Here is a 19,802-nt window from a genome sequence, read left to right as displayed (position 1 = left end):
ATTTGCGCGCGAGGCCATGTCATCATTATACTTGGGGGTTCAGGGGGGCTGCTTATTTTCTTCCCAGCGACCAGGAAGCATAGCTCAACCGATGTATCACAGCCACGAGGGTAGCGTGTGTACATCGCACGCTCGGGCCCAACGATGGATGGATCCATAGAATCGTAATTAATAATGGGCCTTTTAGCGGACCCGAACGATTCGTGGCATCGGAACAGCCATATGATTATTATTCCCCCCGTTTGCGGCTTCCCTTCGGTGACCATACCGCCGTATCGAGATGACCACATTCCGGCGTATTTTTGGGCTTCCTGATACCGATCAGATGAGTAGGCGGTGAGGACAGTCGGTGCGCAGAGGTCGATCTCCTATACTGCAACCTCCGATTCTGCCGATCTAACCCGAGGGGGAGCGTAAGCTAGGCGTATCGACTCCATCAGAAGAGAAAACATTCAATGGTAACGGCTGCTAGCACCAACCACCCGCGGTCACAACGTAAATTACACGGCCGCCTTCCCAAGTTCAGTAAGAGTGAGTACTGTATGTACTACGGCTGTACTTACACGCTGCGACGGATCTCTCCTCTGGGTACCTCCGGCCTTGCCTACTCGTTTCTCGTTCCTCGTTCTATCAATATCCTTCCATTGCGGCTGTTCTTCCCCCCATTACGCCCACCCCCCGTCGTTCTCCCTTCCACCGTGCTCTTCCCACTTTTCATTCTTTTCATCTCGTCTTGCTGGATTACTGATTTTCGACCGGAGACGGTATTACGTCTGCTCTCGACTACCCCAGCGTCCTCGTCCGCCCTTGTTCTCCGATCTCCTCGTCATCCTTCCAATGCGCTCGTCGCGCCACCAGTAGCCTTTTTCTGTCGACACTTGCAGAAGCGCGCACGCCGCATCCTTTCCTCCCTCTTTTTCTTATTGGATACGACGGTCTCCTCAAAATGGTGGCTCCGGTCTCGACCGGAGCAAATTCGATGGCTGGGCAGACTCGGTCCTCCAGCACTCACCCGTCGCATTCACACAATGTTCCTTTGAGTGCCCGCAGGTCGGCGCCGCTGGATCTTTCCACCGTCGAGCGGCGTGGCCAGTCCAATGGCCCTCGCGAGCCGAGCAAGCGCGTTCGGCCTCATGCCATCCCCGAGGCCCCGACCTTTCGCCCAACAGAGGAGGAGTTCAAAGACCCGGTCGCCTACATCCAGAAAATTGCGCCGGAGGGCAAGAAATACGGGATATGTCGAGTCATCCCGCCAGAGAACTGGCAGCCACCCTTCGCGATTGATACGGAGGTAGGCATTCTGCACCCTTCTATTCCTTCCTGCCACTCCGGAGCCCGTTGAACTTAATTCTGTGTCGTTTGCTAATCGTGGATGCCTTTCTCCAGAGATTTCACTTCAAGACTCGTCGACAGGAACTCAACTCAGTCGAAGGAGGTATGGCCCCGTGCCCTGCCAATTTTGCTGCCGGTGGAACCACTCCGCAGCGCGGTTCTAACCCAGACTCCAACCCAGGTAACCGCGCCAATATGAACTATGTCGACGGACTCGCCATGTTTCACAAGCAACACGGGACGAACTACAGTCGGCTTCCCAGTGTGGACAAACGTCCTCTTGACCTCTACAAGCTCAAAAAGGCCGTGGAGGTGCGAGGCGGGTTTGAAAGCGTCTGCAAGACCAAGAAATGGGCTGAGATTGGCCGTGATCTCGGCTATAGCGGCAAAATCATGTCCTCGCTCTCGACCTCGCTCAAAAACTCTTATCAGCGTTATTTGCAGCCTTACGAAGAGTATCTCGCTCGGGCCAAGCCCGGAGTACAGCAGCAACTCGAGCTTGAACATGGCGGCCCTTACACACCATCCCCCCGTCAATCTCCCATGACCAAAAAGCCAGTTCCGGATGAGAATGGGACACCATCTAAACCCCGCGAAGAAACCCCGATCATGCGGATGACAGCGAGTTCTAGCACTCCCATTGAGAAACCCGCCGATCAGCCCGCCCCATCCGTCGAACCTACCCCTCCCCCACGTCCAGCAGCACCGTCTGGATTCACCCCGGTGAATGCTAGCGCAGGCGGCTTTACCGCTGTCAATCACTCCCCCGGGTTCGTTCCGGTGAACAATGGCCCTGCTATCAAGCGCGAGGGAGAGAACGGAGTGTCGACGCCCAAAAGTGTTGCTGAGCATCCTTCTTTCTCAACTCCTGTTCCGAATGGCCAATCCGGGCAGTCTGTGAAGCGTGCTATCAGCCACGAGAGCGGTTCGCAAGAGAATGGCGATGATGGAGGAAGTGGACGGCGCAGCAAGCGCTTAAAGAAAGGTATTCATCCTGAAATTGGGAAATTTTCTTATGACCTTGCATCTGACTTGGCATCTTTTACCCCAGATGCACCTCCACATGTTACAGGCTCGCACATGTCTCTTCTCCGCCCGGCACTCCCCAAGGCGCGTAAGGACGGTGTGCCAAGAACCGGCGATGTAAGTCGTATTCTATTTCTAGCAGTGTCACATCCCGAAAACAAAAAGTCTAATTATTTTCAGAAATGTGAGTCTTGCGGAAAGTCCGACGAAAGCTCGACCATTCTTGTCTGCGACAGCTGCGAGCTTGGGTACCATACTGCTTGTCTTGATCCCTCTACTACGGCTTCTTCAGAGCACGATTGGCACTGCCCAAAGTGCCTGGTCGGTACTGGCGAATTCGGCTTTGAGGACGGCGGTGTCTACTCTTTGAAACAATTCCAAGAGAAGGCCAATGAATTCAAGAAAAGATATTTCGCCGCGAAATTGCCTTTTGATCCCGTTCTCAACACTCACCGACGTGAGACCGAGGATGATGTCGAGGCCGAATTCTGGAAGCTTGTAGTGGATCTGCACGAGACGGTTGAGGTTGAGTATGGTGCGGACATCCACTCCACTACTCACGGCAGTGGGTTCCCGACAATTGAGCGCAATCCTTTAGACGCTTATTCGTCCGACCCCTGGAACTTGAATGTCCTTCCCTTCTATGGCGACTCTCTCTTCCGTCACATCAAGTCCGACATTTCGGGCATGACTGTCCCCTGGGTTTACGTGGGAATGTGCTTTTCAACCTTTTGCTGGCACAATGAGGATCACTATGCCTATTCCGCAAACTACCAGCATTTCGGTGCTACGAAGACCTGGTATGGCATTCCCGGTGCCGACGCAGAGGCATTCGAAACAGCAATGCGAGAGGCAGTCCCGGAGCTTTTCGAAGGGCAGCCAGATCTCCTCTTCCAACTTGTCACATTGATGCCACCCGACAAGCTCAAGAAGGCTGGTGTCAACGTCTATGCTGTCGACCAGAGGGCCGGCCAGTTTGTCCTCACGTTCCCGCAGGCGTATCATGCTGGGTTCAATCACGGATTCAATTTCAACGAGGCTGTCAACTTTGCGCCAGCCGACTGGGAGCCATGGGGCGCCATGGGAGTAGAACGCCTTCAAACCTTCCGCAGACACCCATGTTTCTCTCACGATGAACTGCTTTTCACGGCGGCTGTCCGAGACACATCCATTACGACTGCCAAGTGGTTGGCACCCGCACTTCAGCGGACTTGTACCCGAGAACTCAACGATCGAGGGGCCTTGCTGGCTCGTCATAGGGACATTACCCCTCACAAATGCGTTCTCGGTGCCGATCTATTGGCAGGTGATTGTGGGCTCAATTTCGTAGTGGAGGAGGAAGACCTCCCCGAGGATGACTACCAATGCCAGCACTGCAAGGCCTACACTTACCTTACCCAGTTCCGCTGCCACAAGTCAGGTAAAACACTTTGTCTTCTGCATGTGGACATCTATGACTGCTGTGGTGAATCCGTCCCACAGAAACTGTTTGGACCGGGTCACACTTTGCGCTACCGTGCGAACGATGACGAACTAAAGGCGGTAGTGCAAAGGGTTCAGGAACGAGCCAGGATTCCCGAGATTTGGAGCGAGAAGCTCGACAAGACCTTGGAGAATGAGCCGAAGCCCCAGCTGAAGGCTCTCCACAACTTGCTCAGTGAAGGTGAGAAAATCCCATACCACCTGCCTGGCCTCCAAGATCTTGCGGCCTTCGTCCAGCGCTGCGATAAATGGGTTGAGGAAGCAAACAACTACATCACCCGCAAGCAGCAAAACCGGAGAAAAAACGAGAAGGCGTGGCGCAAGACCGGTCCCAAGGCAGCCCAGCTGGACGATCGTGACCGTGAAGTCCGCAGAGTGGAGAACATCTACGCCCTTCTGGCAGAGGCTGATAAACTTTCCTTCGACTGTCCACAGATGGCGGCCCTGGAAGAGAAGACCCGCGAGATCGAGAAATTCCGCCAGGACGTTAACGCTGCCTTGACGAATTCCCATCTACGATCGATTCAGGATATTGAAGAACTTGTTGAATCCGGCCGAAATTTCAACGTGGAGATCCCGGAAGTGGAACACCTGGAACGAATCCTGCGACAGATGAAGTGGACCGACGAGGCTTCTCGCCGACGGGATAAATACCTCACCCTCAAGGACTGCCAAGAGATTGTTTCTACCGGGGAACAACTCGGCCTATCCGAGACCAATGAACACCTGCTCCATTTCAAGGAGCTTGGACGACACGGTGAAGCCTGGGAAGCCAAGGCTAAGGAACTGATGTCCGTGGAGGCCGTTCACTATCAGCAGTTGGAGGCGCTCTCTGCGCAAGCATCTCGCTTCCCAGTCTCCCCCGATACCCTTACTGCCGTGGATGCCATCTTGACAAAGCAACGAGAGGCACAGAAGCGGATCCAGACTCTTTACGAAAGCAGCAAAGACCCCGACTTGAGGAATCGACCAAAATACAAAGATGTTCGCGAGCTCACCGAGTCTTTGGAGCAGCTCAATAGTCGGCCAATCGGGGCAATCGACCTTGAACGCGAACAAAAACGCCACGAGGACTGGATGAGAAAGGGCAAAAAGTTATTCGGCAAGGCAAACGCCCCGTTGCACATTCTGAAGTCTCATATGGAATATGTGGAGAAGCGTAACTCGTACTGTTTCGATTTGGAAGACAGCTACCGTCCTCCTGTTGAGCCATCTTCGCGAGACAACACTCCGGACGGCTTACTTGAGAACCCTACGACCACTGTTTGGGGCCCGAAGTCACGAAAGCGTGATGTCTTCTGCATATGCCGCCATTCGGAGGCGGGGATGATGATTGAATGTGAAGTCTGTCACGAATGGTAAGTCTTGCGATGAAAAATAACGGAACGACTTTCAAGAGGAAATTGGTTGCTAACCATTGACAGGTACCACGGAAAATGTCTAAAGATCGCGCGAGGCAAGGTCAAGGAATTTGACAAGTACACCTGCCCTATTTGTGACTGGCGACAGAAGATCCCTCGCGACGCTGCTCGTCCCAAACTGGAAGATCTCCAAGACTGGCAGGCAGAGATTGCCAATCTGCCTTTCCAGCCAGATGAGGAGGAGGTTCTGGATAGCATTGTGAATCAAGCGACTGCTTTCCGTGATTTCCTGCATGGGTTCACGAATGCTGCGTGCACCACCACCGAGGAAGTGCCCACGTTGATCTTCTACTTGCGCAAGATTGAAGGCGCCGAGGTCCTGTTGGCCTACGAGACCAACTTCTTTCGACAGGAAATCCACAAGTGGGCACCAGTTGCGCCGGAGCCTCCGCCAATTCTGGAACAGTCCCTGTCGACGCGGAAGCCACGTCCGACCAAACAGCAGAAGATCATGGCCCAACTCGGCGTGGAACGCCCGGAGGATCTCCCCGAGCATCTTCGTACAAAGCATATGGTCACTAAGCGCAAGTCTGTTGACACTCAGGCTCAGACAAGCCGGCCTGCTTCTTTGCAGCCGGCACCTCCAACTCCCAGCAACAATCAGCCTTCTAGTATCGGGCCCACCTTAACCCCGATGTCGGACTCAAATAACGCATCATACCCTTTCTCTGCCAACTACTCTCTACCTGCCAGTGACTCAACGCCAGCATTTGCGCCTACATCTTCCGCATTCCTCCCCCATGCTGCGGCCGCTTCCCAGTCCCCCTCGTTCCTTCCTCGATCCCCTACTCCTCAGCAAGGCATGGAATCTTCTCTCTTCAGCCCGCCGCGATTCGATCGCGATCCTCAGTTCGCCAGCAGCAGTCCTCGTCAGAACTTGGATGATGTGTTCGCAGACCTCACAAATCAAGATGTTGAGCCCGACACTGAAGCTATGGAGAACACGCATGCCAATGAAGCTCTCGAGGCACTCAATGCCAGCAACGGTAGCAGCCGTGCTGGATCGGTTCATGAAGAAGCTACCCAAGGTGGTGAGGCCCAGAGTGCCAATGATGGGACAGCGAGCGCGAGTGCAAAACCCGAACCCGAACCTGAGCCCCAACCCGCGCCCGCGCCCGAGCTTTGATAGAATTTTCTCTTTCGTATTTCCTCGTTTCGACGAACTCTCGATGTTCTCATCTTCGTGTGTCTTTTTCTCCGATGCGAATCACTTTTTTTTTCTCGTGGGGCTTATTTGCGATTTCATTCTTTCCGTGGATCCTTGCCAAATGGTGTATTAAAGGGTGGACAGGGCCAGGTGAGCCCATGGAGTTTCGTTTCAGCGCTGTACTCTTGTCTTTTCTCTTAAATGCTCTATCTCTCATGCCAGTTAAGGCTACGTTCGTGATGACCGAGGCAAGTCTTGTTCCTCGACTCCTGCCGTTGCTAGTCATTGTGTAATACTATTTAAATGAGGCAATTCTTAAAACCCAGCTGTGTTTAGACCTTCAGCTCACATCCGCATATGCACCCAAGGCCGCCTGTCCGCCTGTATGGATGAAGAGCACGTTGACCTCGTCCAGGCCATGTCTCCGAGCATACTCCTTGATTCCATCCTCTTCAATCCACTGCATCATTCCTCTGGCAACTTTGGCGGTATACACCGGGTCCAGGACCACACCCTCCTTCTGCGCCATTTTCTCGAGCGTCTCCCTAGACTCTGCATCTAATACCCCGTAAGCGCTGCCGACAAACCGATCCTCGAGATGCACATCCTCCATTCTAATATCCCACTCGGGATGGAGCCCAATCAACGCCCCCGCACGCCGTGCAAACGCAAGCACTCGCTCCTCATGATAAGCCCGTGGCCGGGTGGGCGAGTTCAGCACCCCAACGACCTGGCGCGGTGGGAGATCGCGTCCAGAGGACGATGCGTCTCGCATGCGCTCGGCCATCGCAAACCCAGCAATCAGCCCGCCAACCGTGCTCCCACTCCCACACGCCACGAAGACGAAGTCGAACCGACCTGACCCGCCCAGCTGCATCGCCGCCTCCTGCGCAGCGATCTCGAACGCGCCCCGCGCATACCCGAGCCCGCCGAGCGGATGCAGACTCGCGCCGCCGGGAATCCAGTACGGCCTCTGGCCCTGGGCGCGCAATTCGTCCAGGACGGGCGACGCATCTGCGGCGAGGGGGTCACCTTCGTCGCAGATGCGGATCTCGGCGCCGAGGAGCCGGTTGATTTGCACGTTACCGCTGCGCAGGAAGGCGGCTGGGTCGCTGCTTGCGCGAAGACCGCTGCCCGTGCCGCGGTGCAGGAGGACGAGCGCGTTGAGCCCGAGTTTGCGGGCGAGCGCGGCGACTTGGACGGTGTGGTTGCTTTGGATCGCGCCCTCGGTCACGAGCGTTGTGGCTGGGCCATCGAGTTTGTGTGCGGTGGGATGGTGCTCGTGGTAGTGGTACGTTGGGGACTGGGAGAGGATGTCTGGGACGATATATTCCAGTTTGCGATATTTGTTGCCGGCGCATGCAAGTGGTGCGCACTGGTCCTCGCGCTTGGCGAAGACGGATATCCGTGGTGGATGGTGCAGGGAGTTGCTGGGGGTGAGTGTTGGTAGTGGATGGATTGGCGATGGATGCGTGTAAAGGATTGGGTGGCGTGGGATCTGTGTAAAGCGATCTGGGAGCTTCACAGACATTGTGGGTTTCCGGTGGGCAAGTTGCTTTTTCAGTTTTAGAAGCTTGCAATCTAGGTAGCACGTATGCTGTGGTTATTCGTAGGGGGAATGAGAACAAATCAATGCCCAGACAGGGAGGTTTAAAGATGAGATCTGACAGCGGGTAAGCTAGGACAACTTCGATGAGCTAATCTTTTGAATCACGCAAGGAACCAGTGTGATCTGATGAGCAGGAAAGATTGAATTGAAGAAGGTTACTCAGAGGTTCTCTAGCTTATAAGACTACTAGGAGTTCCCGTTCAATTTATGCAGTACATAGCTCGGCAACCCTTTTCCATGTTTTCCGTATCGGGATTTGCTCCTTTCAGATGTCTTTTTTGGATTTTCACATGAATCCATAGTAGTCAAGGAAATTTAATCCTAAATAGCTTTGTAAATATTTAGTTGGATAGTAGAAGGACTATGCTAAACCATCGGTTCAGAAGAGGACCCGACCAACTAGAATCAAGAAGTCTGTCTTGCTATTCCGCGCAATCTGCCAGTTTATATACAGAAATGGATAAACAATCAAATGCAAGTCTCCATATACTCATTCGACAGAAGACATTTCCACGTGACCCAACACCCCTGTCTCTGCTGTTCCCCCCTTTCCCTTTCCTCGTTCCTCCAATGTGAACAGATAGCACAGATCGTCTTGTCATGGATATTCAGCGCCAATTTCCTGGTGTACACTGGGTCTGGGAAGGAGGCATCTCCTTTGTCTATGAGGTCCATCCTCTCATCGTGGTCAAGGTTCCCAAGTCCGGCGAGGAAGAGAAAGAGAGATTTCGCAAAGAGCTCAAGATCTATGAGATTCTATCCCGGCATCCGCCCTGTCCCTCTCTGGTGCAATGTTTCCTCTACACAACAGACGGAATCTTTCTTGAGTATATGAGAGGTATAACCCCTATCGGAATGCTACTAATATATCTACTAACTACGTTACTAGATATATCTCTTGCTTATAGGAAACAATTCAATATGACTCGGGGCCACGATACTCGTGTAGTCACTCAAGTGCAAAACTTGGAGCCCCTACCACTACGAAAATTATGTGAGTAGATACTTACCAACTGCTTATAAGGGACTGACCTCTTACAGACTTAGGGATGAACGATCTTGCTCAAGGTGTTGCTTTCCTCGGATCGCTTAACCTCGCTCATGGTGATCTGCGACCTGAAAATATCCTGCTTGATCGTAACCGACTCAAACTATCGGATTTCGATTGCACGGCCGAATTCGGAACAGATTTCGAAACTTGCTCTTGCCCATACGGAAGACTACTCAATAGTAACGAGGCAGAGCAAGGAATACCCGGAACTGCTGGCTTCCTAAGTCCTCGAACAGAGCAGTTCGCCCTTGGTTCGTTGTACTACTTAATCAACTACGGCTTTGAGGTTTATGACAATCAATGTCTTGCCGACGATCCCTATGAGTATGGACCTAAGGTCGTAGACTTACTCCAGGATATGAAATTTCCGAAGCTTGATGGCGATCCGCTGATTGACGATATCATCGATAAGTGCTGGCACAACCAATATCGCACGCTTGCGGAATTGGCTACACACACAGAAGCATTGCTTAAGGAACCAATCAGCGAAGCAGCGAACCACGAAGCAGCCTCCACTCCCGGATGGCGCACATCTATATGCAGAATACCGCGTCGAGTAACTAATGGTCACGACCATGACAATGTGGATCAGGACCACTCGGGTGAGCATTTATCTTCGAAACAGGAATTCTGCTGGGACTTGGAGAAGCGCGGACTGCTTCGCCTACTTACTTCGGGTAAGCCCATGGAGCTTGGATTCATCATGGAGCACAGGCATGTGTCACCAACCATTCCGGCGAATTGAGAGGGACGAGGGTACTCTGGTGGGAGGTTGGAGATTTCGGATCCTGTCTTAGTTAGAGCTGGTTGATAACAATTCAAATGTATACAGTCAGGTTACTTCTGGGTTTGCGATGTCCGCCATGTATACAGGGGTTCTAAGGAAATTTGGTGAGCAGCACGTTGACACTGTGCTCGGCACCCTATTTCGAATAGTCATTCCTTAAAGATATTAATATACTTATCTACATATGTAGACACATGGCTAGCAACAGAGTGAGCAATAACAGTGGAGAAAGGGTGTTGAGCACTCCCTGATAAAGCCAAGAAGAAACCCACCCCAAGATATCGAGCATAATTGATGCTGATGAGGTAGTGCAAATCACCTTGGAAACCCCCAGGATGAGAGTGCTTGATGGAGACAATGTCATAGGCCATTTGAATTGGGTTGGCTCAAGCATGGAAATCAGCAGAAGCAATACAACCGGCACTCGGACTATACCTCGATAGAACGCTATGTCGGCCGATTTCACATTGACCGCTCGACAGTCCCAGCGAGCATTGCACAATTCCCTCGCCCAGCCCACCATGACACTCCTCCAATTCCTACGACAAGCACGCCAGGTGCATCTCCAATTCCTGTCGGGCGCCCTGTCCGACCCTCCCATCTACGTGCTGGGCAATCCCTCGGCCGATCTCGACTCCATCATCTCCGCCATCGTGTACTCCTACTGCGCCAACCACCGCTTACCGACCAGCTCCAAGACCACCCCACGGCCTCATGTGCCCCTCCTGAACCTCCCCAATGTGCCTGCAGGCGCGGAGCTGTACCGGCTACGGCCAGAATTCGTCACAGCCCTGTGGCTATCGACATGCTGCCCCTCCCTAAGAGCCGACGAAAGTTTCGAGAATGCGTCCGACTCCGCCGGGACTTTGCTACGAGAGCATATCGTCACGATCGCAGACTTTGCGCAGAGTCTCAAAGAACAAACCGTGCCGAACCCGTTAGTCGCGGACGCGACGCTGGTTGATTGGAACGCGCTCCAAGAGCGCACGGAGGCGCATCCGGGCCAAGGGTCAGTCAGTGGGCTGTCGGGAGTATCCTTCTGCACGGTGGGCTGCATCGACCACCACGTCGACGAGCACTTCGTGCCGCGCAACGACTCGCTTCCAGGAAACCAGCCCCTGATCATCCAGCCCGGCCCGGGCTCGTGCGCCTCCCTGGTCACCAACGAGCTGCACAACCGCGGTCTCTGGGCCGCGTCGTCGCCGGCGGAAACGGCGCAGGTCGCCAAGCTCGCGCTGGCGGCCGTGCTCGTGGACACGTCTTCCCTCACGGCCGAGGGCAAAGTCACGGGGGAAGATGTGAGCGCCGTCGAGTTTTTGCGCCGGCAGGTTGAGGCGGTGGATCCTGCGTGGGACATGGGCTCGTTCTACGAGCAGGTTCTCGCGGCGAAGAAGAATAGTCTTGATCTTTTGACGTTGGCAGAGGTCCTGGATCGTGATTACAAGGATTGGACGGAGACGACGCGATCGGCAGGGCAGAGCGTCAAGCTTGGGTTTTGCTCGTCGGTGAAGCCAATCCGGTGGATTGTCCAGAAGGCTGGCGGCACAAGGCAATTCCTAGACGGGGTACGCTCATTTGCGGCTTCAGAAGGGAAAGAGCTAGATATCGTGGTTGTGATGACCTCGTTCACCTCTGGTAGTGGTGCGTTCTCGCGAGAGCTCTTTATCTGCGTGATGGGCGATGGTGGCCAGGCTGTTGATGGCGTGGCAGCCTTTGTTGACCAGGCTGCTTCGCAGTTGAATCTTGCCAAGTGGACACCGCTAGATGATGAGTCTGTCAACCTGCCCGAAGAGGATGTTGGATCTACGCTGGACGGTGACGTGGGTCTCTGGAGGCGCTTGTGGATGCAAGAGAATACCAAGGCGAGCAGAAAACAAGTAGCGCCTTTGCTGCGGACAGCAGTCTCTCAGTTATAGCACGATACTACGAATGACTACAAGCAATGCTGAACACGATTCACGTTGAAAAATTTCTTGTATTTGTAAACCGTTCCTATTAATCCAAACACCAGACACCAATGATTGCAGGGGAAATGGTTCAGCAAAAAGAAATGGAAATGGAAATGCAATATATGCAATGCTCCAAGCCGACCTGATGCAAATGCCAGTATGGAACCAGAAGGAAACCCCATAGACCACAGTTTCACTGATGGCGCAAAGAACAATGACAACAAAAGTAGAAAAGATATGTAGACAGGCAAGTGAAATCAAACAACCACTCCATGAATTGACAGCAGAGATGCTCAAAATGCAACTCCGAACGAAGGTATATCAAACACACTCCCACTCGCAGAACACACACCAGCGGGCGACTCGGTCAGCAAGGACCAGACCGCGCCACGTCCCGCGCTCGCCGATCTTGATCACGGTTTCCCACACACTGCCATCCGCGACGCCATCAGTGATGGAGTCACTCGGATTGTCTGAGCCAATCATGTGGTCAGCCTTGCGAGTGAGACGCAGGATCTTGCCAGACGGGGATTGGATCGCCAGTTTGGCAGGCTTATCCCGCCCACCAGCGGATCTGGTGGATGAGATAGCAGAGGTGGAGGCGGAAAACTCATTTGAAGCGCTCGACACAGTCGATGCACCAGCCGTGCTGGAAACCATACTCAGCGCACTAGACGGACGGTTGAAGACCGACGGAGAGGCACGCCCGTTGGCCGGGAACTCGTCTTTCGGAGGCAGTGGGGAGGAGGGATGTTGCCGAACGGCAAAGACGAAGGTGTTGTTGACTGCCAAGCGTGAGTTCTGGGGTTGTACAATGTACAGATCATGGCGCTGGGCATGCGGCGTAGGATGGCGGAGGACGAAGTCGTAGGGCGGGTTTTCGCCAGTGTGAATCATGGGCAGAGCCAGCGCGAGAGGGTGTGGAATATCGCGGCTTGAGTGCATGAGCCCCTTCTTGCCAGCATACACCTTCAATACACCCTGGCCTTCGTCACCCGGCAGAACGGCCTTGATGGTGATCCGTTTCTGGCCACGGAGCCAATCCGGCTGCACCAGAGCTCGCTTGCGCACGATGTCGCCACTTTCAAAGAAGTCACCATCGGCGTCACAGGCAAATGCCGGTGCCTCGACCTCAGCTGCACATTCAACATCTGGGGGCACCACCAAACAGAATTGCATGCACTCCAAACCCTCGAGTCGGATCAGACTAGTGTCGTAGTCGGGAAACTGGGCGTTCAGCTTAAAGAACTGTGGGCACACCGCGGGCAGAGCCAAGAGGACATCGGGAGAGACAGGGGGACAAATGTGTTGCTCCTCGGGATACATTGGGACATGAGTCCAACAGATGTCCAATGGACGTGCGAGGAAGTACCAGGCCTCAGCAGTGGTGGAGTGGTTGGTCACAAATCGGCTCCTCTGGGGGTTTGTTGGATTTGCCAGCGCGCAGTCCATAACACGCCATTCACCATCAACAAGCACCGCATTCCACCAATGGTTCGGACGAGAGAGGCTATCGAGATCCAAGGCGTCTCCAGGACTCTTGAGGAATCCATGAATCACCTCTGCATGGAGGCCAACGGCCGCACACATCTCATTGACTAGAAGAGCGATTTCTTGCGGGCTGGCCCGTTTAGCTTGTAAGACGCGCCTCATATCCACCTCGAGGCCATCTACAGGCTCTTCCCAGGCAATCTTTTCACTAACCCAAGTAAAGATGGCTCTAAGGCGTTGGACGTCACTCTTGTAAGGGCGGCAGATGTGGGCCTGAGCGAGGCTCATGGGATTGGTGGTGGGCGGAAGACTGGTAATGAATCGCGCACTCTTGTCGACAAGGTTCATATTCGCGGCGTTGAAGTTTGTTGGTTCGCTGATCGGAAGTCCATCAATACTCTCGTCACCTTCTGCAGTATCATATAGCTCTTCCACTGCATAAACAACCGGATGGTCCATCATTTGACACCGCTCGGCCCGCTCAATTCGTTCATTTCGACTGGGAGATGAGGCGCGGTTGACATCTCGACGAACTTGCACCCAGTCAATGGTGCCAGTACCAAGACCCAGATCTCGAGCAGTATCGCGATTCGAATTCGGAGTGAGCAGTGGTGATACTGCACCTGCCATCCTATGACCCTTGGTTGGGGACTGTGACCCTGTGCTGTGACCAACCGAAATGCTACTCCTGGCGCTGGCAGCACCTGTCTTCGCAGACTCGAATATCTTCTTAAAGAAGCCCTGCTTTTTGCTCTTGGGTGTGGAAAGACCGCCAAATACTCCGCCGGAGTCACCGGTATCATGATCCGTAGAGGACCACGGAATAGCAGACGAGGCCCCTTGACGTGACGTATTGTGACTGGAATGATAGGAGATTCCTGTCATGGGAGTCTCTGGTCGATCTAGATGTCCTGCATCACTGAAACCACGCGAGCGGACAGTATCCATGGCAGTGTTCGGTCGCTCGTAACCGCCATTACGTCTCACGTAGCTGCCTGCGCTGGTTGCACTGAATGCTCCGGCGGAGACACCACTCATCAGGCTCTGATTCGTCTTATCTGTACTAGTAGTCAAATTTGTACCAATACTTTGCACACCACTAGAGCTAGTTGCACTTGATTTGTTGGTGTACGACCGATTCAGGATATCGCCTCGAAGATCCTGGCCAGAACGGCGGTTTCTCAGGTGTGAATATTGCGCCGGAATGGAGCCGTGATGTGGATGATAGGTGGCATGTTTCGGCGGCGGCGGGGGCTGATCATCATCCGCAGCGTCATCTCCGGCATCCTCGGGCAGTCGATTCTGGTCTTCCAACTGGCGCAGACGACTCTCCATTCGCTGAACGTAGTTATTCAACTGAGGGGGTCCATCCATGTAGTGATCATGCGAATAGACACTGTTCCGCTGCACTAGTGCCCCATGAGGCTGCTCTTTATATCCATCGAAGCCGAGCGAAGTTATTGGACGACGCCGGTTTGCTGGCGGCGTGCTATCGTTCATATCATCATACGTATCGGCAGACCATGGGTTGTTGAACATCGGCGGAGGAGAGGGGGAAGGGGCATGACGCGGAGAAGGAGAAGGCGGATAGTGCGGAGATGGAGAGGGCGGCTGGCGTTGCAAGCCCATGTCTTCCAACGAGGTCATAACATCCTCCATGGCGTCTCGCAGGGGAGAAGGTGTATTTCCGTTGGCATCGGAGTGTGCTGAAACAGCCGAGTGGGCCGAGTGTGTGGACAGAGCTCCAGGCGAAGGAGTGCGGGCAAATATTACATAGCGATCGTTCATATTCAGCGGCGTTGGAGAACGCGACGGACGTGATGAGTGTGATGGCGGCTGGGGGGAATGTAACAGGCGCTGGGGCTGGGGCTGCTGAAGTTGAGGCTGGTGATGTATCGGCGGTTGGGGAGATCGAGATGGCCCTCGATTGACAGCAACACGGTGAGGAGGTGGTGGTGGCGGAGGGGGCGAGTCCTCGCGCTCTTGAAGCTGCATTGGCGAAATTTCTCGAGAGATCGGACGCGACGAGGACACACTACCCCGTGGCATGATAGCGGACGGAGATCTCTCTGGCTCCATTGATGCACGAGGAGAAACTCCCCGCGACGAGGGCCTGGAAGATATAGACGAAGGGCGAGACAACGAGCCTTGGTTCTTGACCGCGCTCGCATGGGTACGCAAGGGCTTGACACTTCGGGGAACACCGCCATCACGCGGAGGGGTCTGAGGGATTGAGCTCTTGATGGGTGTATTTGATCCACTCCTTGCCAGTTCGGACGATGGAGACAGGGCCTCCTTGTGTGCTTGGAAGGGCTTGCGAAAGACGGTCTTTTGTTTCTTGGGAGCGGACGTAGGGTTGTTGATAGGCGAAGAACCCGCGAGGACCATCGGACTGGTATCGCGACTAATTGGAACAAAGTCTTCACTCATGAGCTCGACGAAGTTGGATGGAAAGAGGCCAACTGCGCGTCTATCACGCCGCAGACGACCCATCCACCATTGACCATCCCCCGCATTCAAACATTCGATCAGGTCGCCTTCCACAAATCCAAGATCGCGTGTCGTCTCTCCTCCCCATGAGTATACCGCACGGCACCAACACGGAAACCGCGATGGCAACTGCGGCGCATTGGGTGCCATCGCGATCAACTGATCCTGGTTAGGTGGGTCGCAATGCGAAGGACGAGTCACAGATGGCGTATGATTTCTCGGACGATCCCAATGACAGGTCTTCAGCTAATTTAACACAAGATCGCGCCAGGTCGGTATGTCGGGGATGTTCTGAAGCCAAACACAGCTCGAAGTCGGAATCAGATGGGGTAGCAGGAGACGCACGGTCGCAGGGATTAAGGCTCAGGCAAGCAGCATTGTGGGTATACCGTGGGGAGTCAAAGAAAAAAAAAGCACTGGGGTCTGGATGCAGGGGGAAGTGCTGGCCAAGGCTCTTTGTGTGAGTAGGAAGGGTTGGGAACGAGGGAGAACAAGTTCAGACGGTGAGGCCCGAGCTGGAGTTGGGTTGTTTACGTGGTGGCCCGATCGGGACTAGCGGAGGAGGGATGTCTTATCGATAAGCTTAATGCGCTTATGTCATCGCGTTGGCTCCTGGACGAGCGCGCGAGCTCAATAGACCCTTTGTTCCTTTGTTGACCGTCTGTCTACTTCTAGGCTGCAGCTGTACCCGAACAATTCTTTGCCCTGTGGCTGTTGCACATCATTGATGGAGCTCTCCATGGGTGAGTTGACACAGCCTCTTTTGAGGACGATCCATGGTTTTCATCGCGGACCAAAAGGCCCTGGCAACCTCCTGCTCCCCCACTATTTGGGGGCCACTGAACCAATCTCACCCCTCCCCGGCGCTAATCCGACTGCCGCGGTAAGAAGTCATCCAACCTCGATATTTGAAGCTGATGGTGTCTACTATAGCACTCATTCACACTCAGCCTTGGCTGTCTTTGATCGTCGATGTCCTCAGCTACTGTCGCAATTTACCTGCATTCGTTGGTCGACTCGAGAAATGTTCGGAAGACACTGGTCCAAGACAGCCAACAAACTGTGGATCTTATTCCCGCCCATTATAAAAGAATCAAATCTCCGCTATGTTGGTTTTATCGATACACCGTGGCTCGAAGTTGACTACGAACGATGTAAGCATTGTTTTAATATTGTCACCGTCCCTAAACGACTCGTATTGTCCGATAATTCACTTAATTCAGACAAACAAACAATGAGAAATCCTTCACGGTATACATGTAACATCTTCTCTCACAATTCTGACCACTCACCGACGAGGCCATCTTTGTTTTGTCTGAGACCGGTATCGCCGAGTTAGGGAATCGCCACATTCCAACCGAGAACCAGGAATGACCAGCCACATCCAAACAGTTTACCGCAGCCGGACAGTGCCGGCCTCCCTTGCGTCTTATTGCTGGATTTTTTTTCTTCGCCTTCGTATGAATACAGCTGGGAAAATGAGACTCGAGATTTCTGTATGGTTCGGCTTTGACTCCGAACGGCCCACCGGGCCGGCTCATTCGTTCGATATCGGAAACGGATAATTATTTAGAGCTAGCCTTCTTGCCAGGCTTTTCAACATTCCAACCCTTCAGGACAAGAGGTACAAAATAACTGCTCATGCATTCAGAACTCCCTGGTCTTACCAAATATGCAAATACGCTCTCGGTCTCTATATGGGGTCTGCATGTGGACTGGCAAGGCCCGGAAAAAGGGATATTTTGTTATTAAAGTAGTCTCTGTCCCAGGGGCTCCACAGGTGTCAATATTAACTTTCATCCATCAGTCTCTCACCAATATCACTGGTGATTGAGTAATACAGTCTCATCTTCTACTTTTGATATATATCCCCACTCTACCAGGCAATTGGGAAACAAAGATGGCTCGTTTGACGACCTTTGCGGTCCTAGCGACGTACGGGTTGATGCCCCTAGCTTGGGCCAAACAGGTTCACTTCGATCTGGACCTCACTTGGCAGAAGGGTGCCCCTGATGGGAATGTTCGCGATATGATTTTCATGAACGATCAGTTCCCTGGCCCAGAGCTGCGAATTGACCAAGGTGATGATGTTGAGGTATATTGAAGCAGCTGTGGACATGTTTTTAATGGGCTATACTAACTGTTGGCAGTTTGTTGTTCACAACAACATGCCCTTTGACACCTCAGTTCACTTCCATGGTATTGAGCAGCTTCACACCCCATGGTCAGATGGTGTTCCTGGCCTAACCCAAAAACCAATCCAATCTGGCCAGAGCTGGACTTACCGCTGGAAGGCTACACAGTACGGAACATATTGGTATCATGCCCATGCCCGTTCTGAGATTATGGATGGTCTATATGGCGCGATCTGGATCAAGTAAGACCATCTTATCTGTTTGACTGCCACCGGTAAAGGACTGATAGCTGTCTAGTCCCACTCCAGAAACTCCTCAGCCTTTCAGCTTGATATCAGATGCCACGGCCGATATAGAAGCCATGCAAAAGGCAGAGAAGAACCCTCATCTCGTTATACTATCTGACTGGGACCACTTGACCGCCGATGAGTATCAAAAGGCCCAAGAAGACAGTCACCTCAATGTTATGTGAGTTGGCTAGCTCTGCTTCCACATGAGTAATGATATTCTAACGGCCGTTCAGCTGCTCGGACAGCATTCTGATCAACGGGCGTGGAGCCGTCTACTGCCCCGGAACAACGAATATCTCCAGTGTTGAACTTGACTATCTCAAAACTGCGATTGATAATCAACCGCTGACTGACAAAGGGTAGGTGATTAAGATAATCGGACATCACAACACTATTTGATACTAATGCCTCTATTGATTCAGATGCCTGCCCAATATCTATGAAACCCAGGGGAACTTCCCTCCAACTTACCCAGATAAGATCCCTGCTGGTCTCAATTCTGGCTGCACACCTACCACCGGGTTGCACGAGGTAATTGAGGTTGACCCCGCCGATGGCTGGGTTAGTCTCAAGTTCATCAGCGCTGCCTCTCTGAAGGCCCTCATTTTTTCAATTGATGAACATCCGATGTACATCTATGAAGTTGATGGTAGCTACATTGAGCCTCTGCTGGTCGACAGCGCTACAATCTTCAATGGTGAGCGCTACTCTGCGATGGTAAAGCTCGACAAACCAGCGAAAGAGTATACCATTCGCGTCCCTGATACCCAAGGTGACCAGGTGATTTCTGGCTTTGCTACATTGCGCTACAAGGGATATACCGATACGTCTCCCTCTCAGCCTTACGTCAACTACGGTGGGCAGAACACTTCTGCTTCGGTCGTAGCCTTGGAACCGAGGTCTATTCATCCCTATCCCGCAGTCTCAATTCCCCAGCAGGCCGACCAGTTGGTCAATCTCACACTTGGTCGCTGGGGCTCAGCTTACACCTGGACGGCCGCAGGAGATGCTCTCTATGACGTGATGGCCAACTGGGATGATCCCATCCTCTACGACCCGAACGCCAGACAGAACCTGGCAGAGCAGGTTACCATCCAGACCAAAAACGGTACCTGGGTCGATCTTTTGCTGCAACTAGGAGCAATGCCCAACACTCCTGCAATCCAAGCTCCCCATGTCATGCACAAGCACTCCAACAAAGCCTTCGTTCTCGGCGTTGGCCCTGGATTTTTCAACTGGTCCAGCACCGAAGAGGCGTATGCTGAGCAACCCGATCTATTCGATTTTGACAACCCTCAAAGACGAGATACATTTGTGACCAACGGACCCACCGGTCCAACATGGATGGTTGTGCGGTATCAGGTGGTCAACCCTGGTCCATTCCTTTTCCACTGTCACATTGAGACCCATCTCTCTAATGGCATGGCCGTCGCTTTGCTCGACGGATTTGATGTATGGCCCCAAGTTCCCCCCGGCGAGGATCAGAGTCCCGTTTAAGGGAGGATTATCAAGATCCGTATCCGCAGTTTGATCTTCCGATGTCTGGTAGTATGGGCGAGTGGCCCCAGCCGCCCTTGGGGGGGGAGCAAAGG

General features: G+C 53.2%; 6 protein-coding genes across 6 annotated transcripts; 4 read left to right on the top strand and 2 right to left on the bottom strand.

Moving 5' to 3' along the window:
* Window positions 1–946: 946 nt before the first annotated feature.
* N7459_008215 (uncharacterized protein) lies at window positions 947–6,387 on the top strand (the record flags this gene model as incomplete). Its single annotated transcript, XM_056947383.1, has 3 exons — window positions 947–1,291; window positions 1,387–5,198; window positions 5,265–6,387. 3 exons carry the CDS (start codon window positions 947–949, stop codon window positions 6,385–6,387), a joined length of 5,280 nt encoding a protein of 1,759 aa, XP_056796893.1.
* Window positions 6,388–6,748: 361 nt separating this feature from the next.
* Window positions 6,749–7,939, bottom strand: N7459_008214 (1-aminocyclopropane-1-carboxylate deaminase/D-cysteine desulfhydrase; the record flags this gene model as incomplete). Its single annotated transcript, XM_056947382.1, has 1 exon — window positions 6,749–7,939. One exon carries the CDS (start codon window positions 7,937–7,939, stop codon window positions 6,749–6,751), a length of 1,191 nt encoding a protein of 396 aa, XP_056796892.1.
* A 678-nt stretch (window positions 7,940–8,617) lies between these two features.
* Window positions 8,618–9,813, top strand: N7459_008213 (serine/threonine protein kinase; the record flags this gene model as incomplete). The annotated part of the gene is made up of 3 exons (XM_056947381.1): window positions 8,618–8,855; window positions 8,907–9,011; window positions 9,059–9,813. 3 exons carry the CDS (start codon window positions 8,618–8,620, stop codon window positions 9,811–9,813), a joined length of 1,098 nt encoding a protein of 365 aa, XP_056796891.1.
* A 491-nt stretch (window positions 9,814–10,304) lies between these two features.
* On the top strand, window positions 10,305–11,771 carry N7459_008212 (putative exopolyphosphatase; the record flags this gene model as incomplete). The annotated part of the gene is made up of 1 exon (XM_056947380.1): window positions 10,305–11,771. One exon carries the CDS (start codon window positions 10,305–10,307, stop codon window positions 11,769–11,771), a length of 1,467 nt encoding a protein of 488 aa, XP_056796890.1.
* A 354-nt stretch (window positions 11,772–12,125) lies between these two features.
* N7459_008211 (putative SH3 domain protein (Cyk3)) lies at window positions 12,126–15,935 on the bottom strand (the record flags this gene model as incomplete). Its single annotated transcript, XM_056947379.1, has 1 exon — window positions 12,126–15,935. The coding sequence occupies one exon, from the start codon at window positions 15,933–15,935 to the stop codon at window positions 12,126–12,128; it is 3,810 nt and encodes a 1,269-aa protein (XP_056796889.1).
* A 1,750-nt stretch (window positions 15,936–17,685) lies between these two features.
* Window positions 17,686–19,707, top strand: abr2 (laccase abr2; the record flags this gene model as incomplete). The annotated part of the gene is made up of 5 exons (XM_056947378.1): window positions 17,686–17,880; window positions 17,936–18,162; window positions 18,218–18,388; window positions 18,444–18,569; window positions 18,633–19,707. 5 exons carry the CDS (start codon window positions 17,686–17,688, stop codon window positions 19,705–19,707), a joined length of 1,794 nt encoding a protein of 597 aa, XP_056796888.1.
* Window positions 19,708–19,802: the final 95 nt, after the last annotated feature.

Source organism: Penicillium hispanicum (assembly GCF_028827665.1).
Source record: "Penicillium hispanicum strain IBT 35686 chromosome Unknown utg000007l_segment0_segment0, whole genome shotgun sequence".
Classification (NCBI taxonomy): domain Eukaryota; kingdom Fungi; phylum Ascomycota; class Eurotiomycetes; order Eurotiales; family Aspergillaceae; genus Penicillium; species Penicillium hispanicum.
Note: the sequence above shows the minus strand (reverse complement) of the source record. Positions and strands in the feature narration are given on the sequence as shown.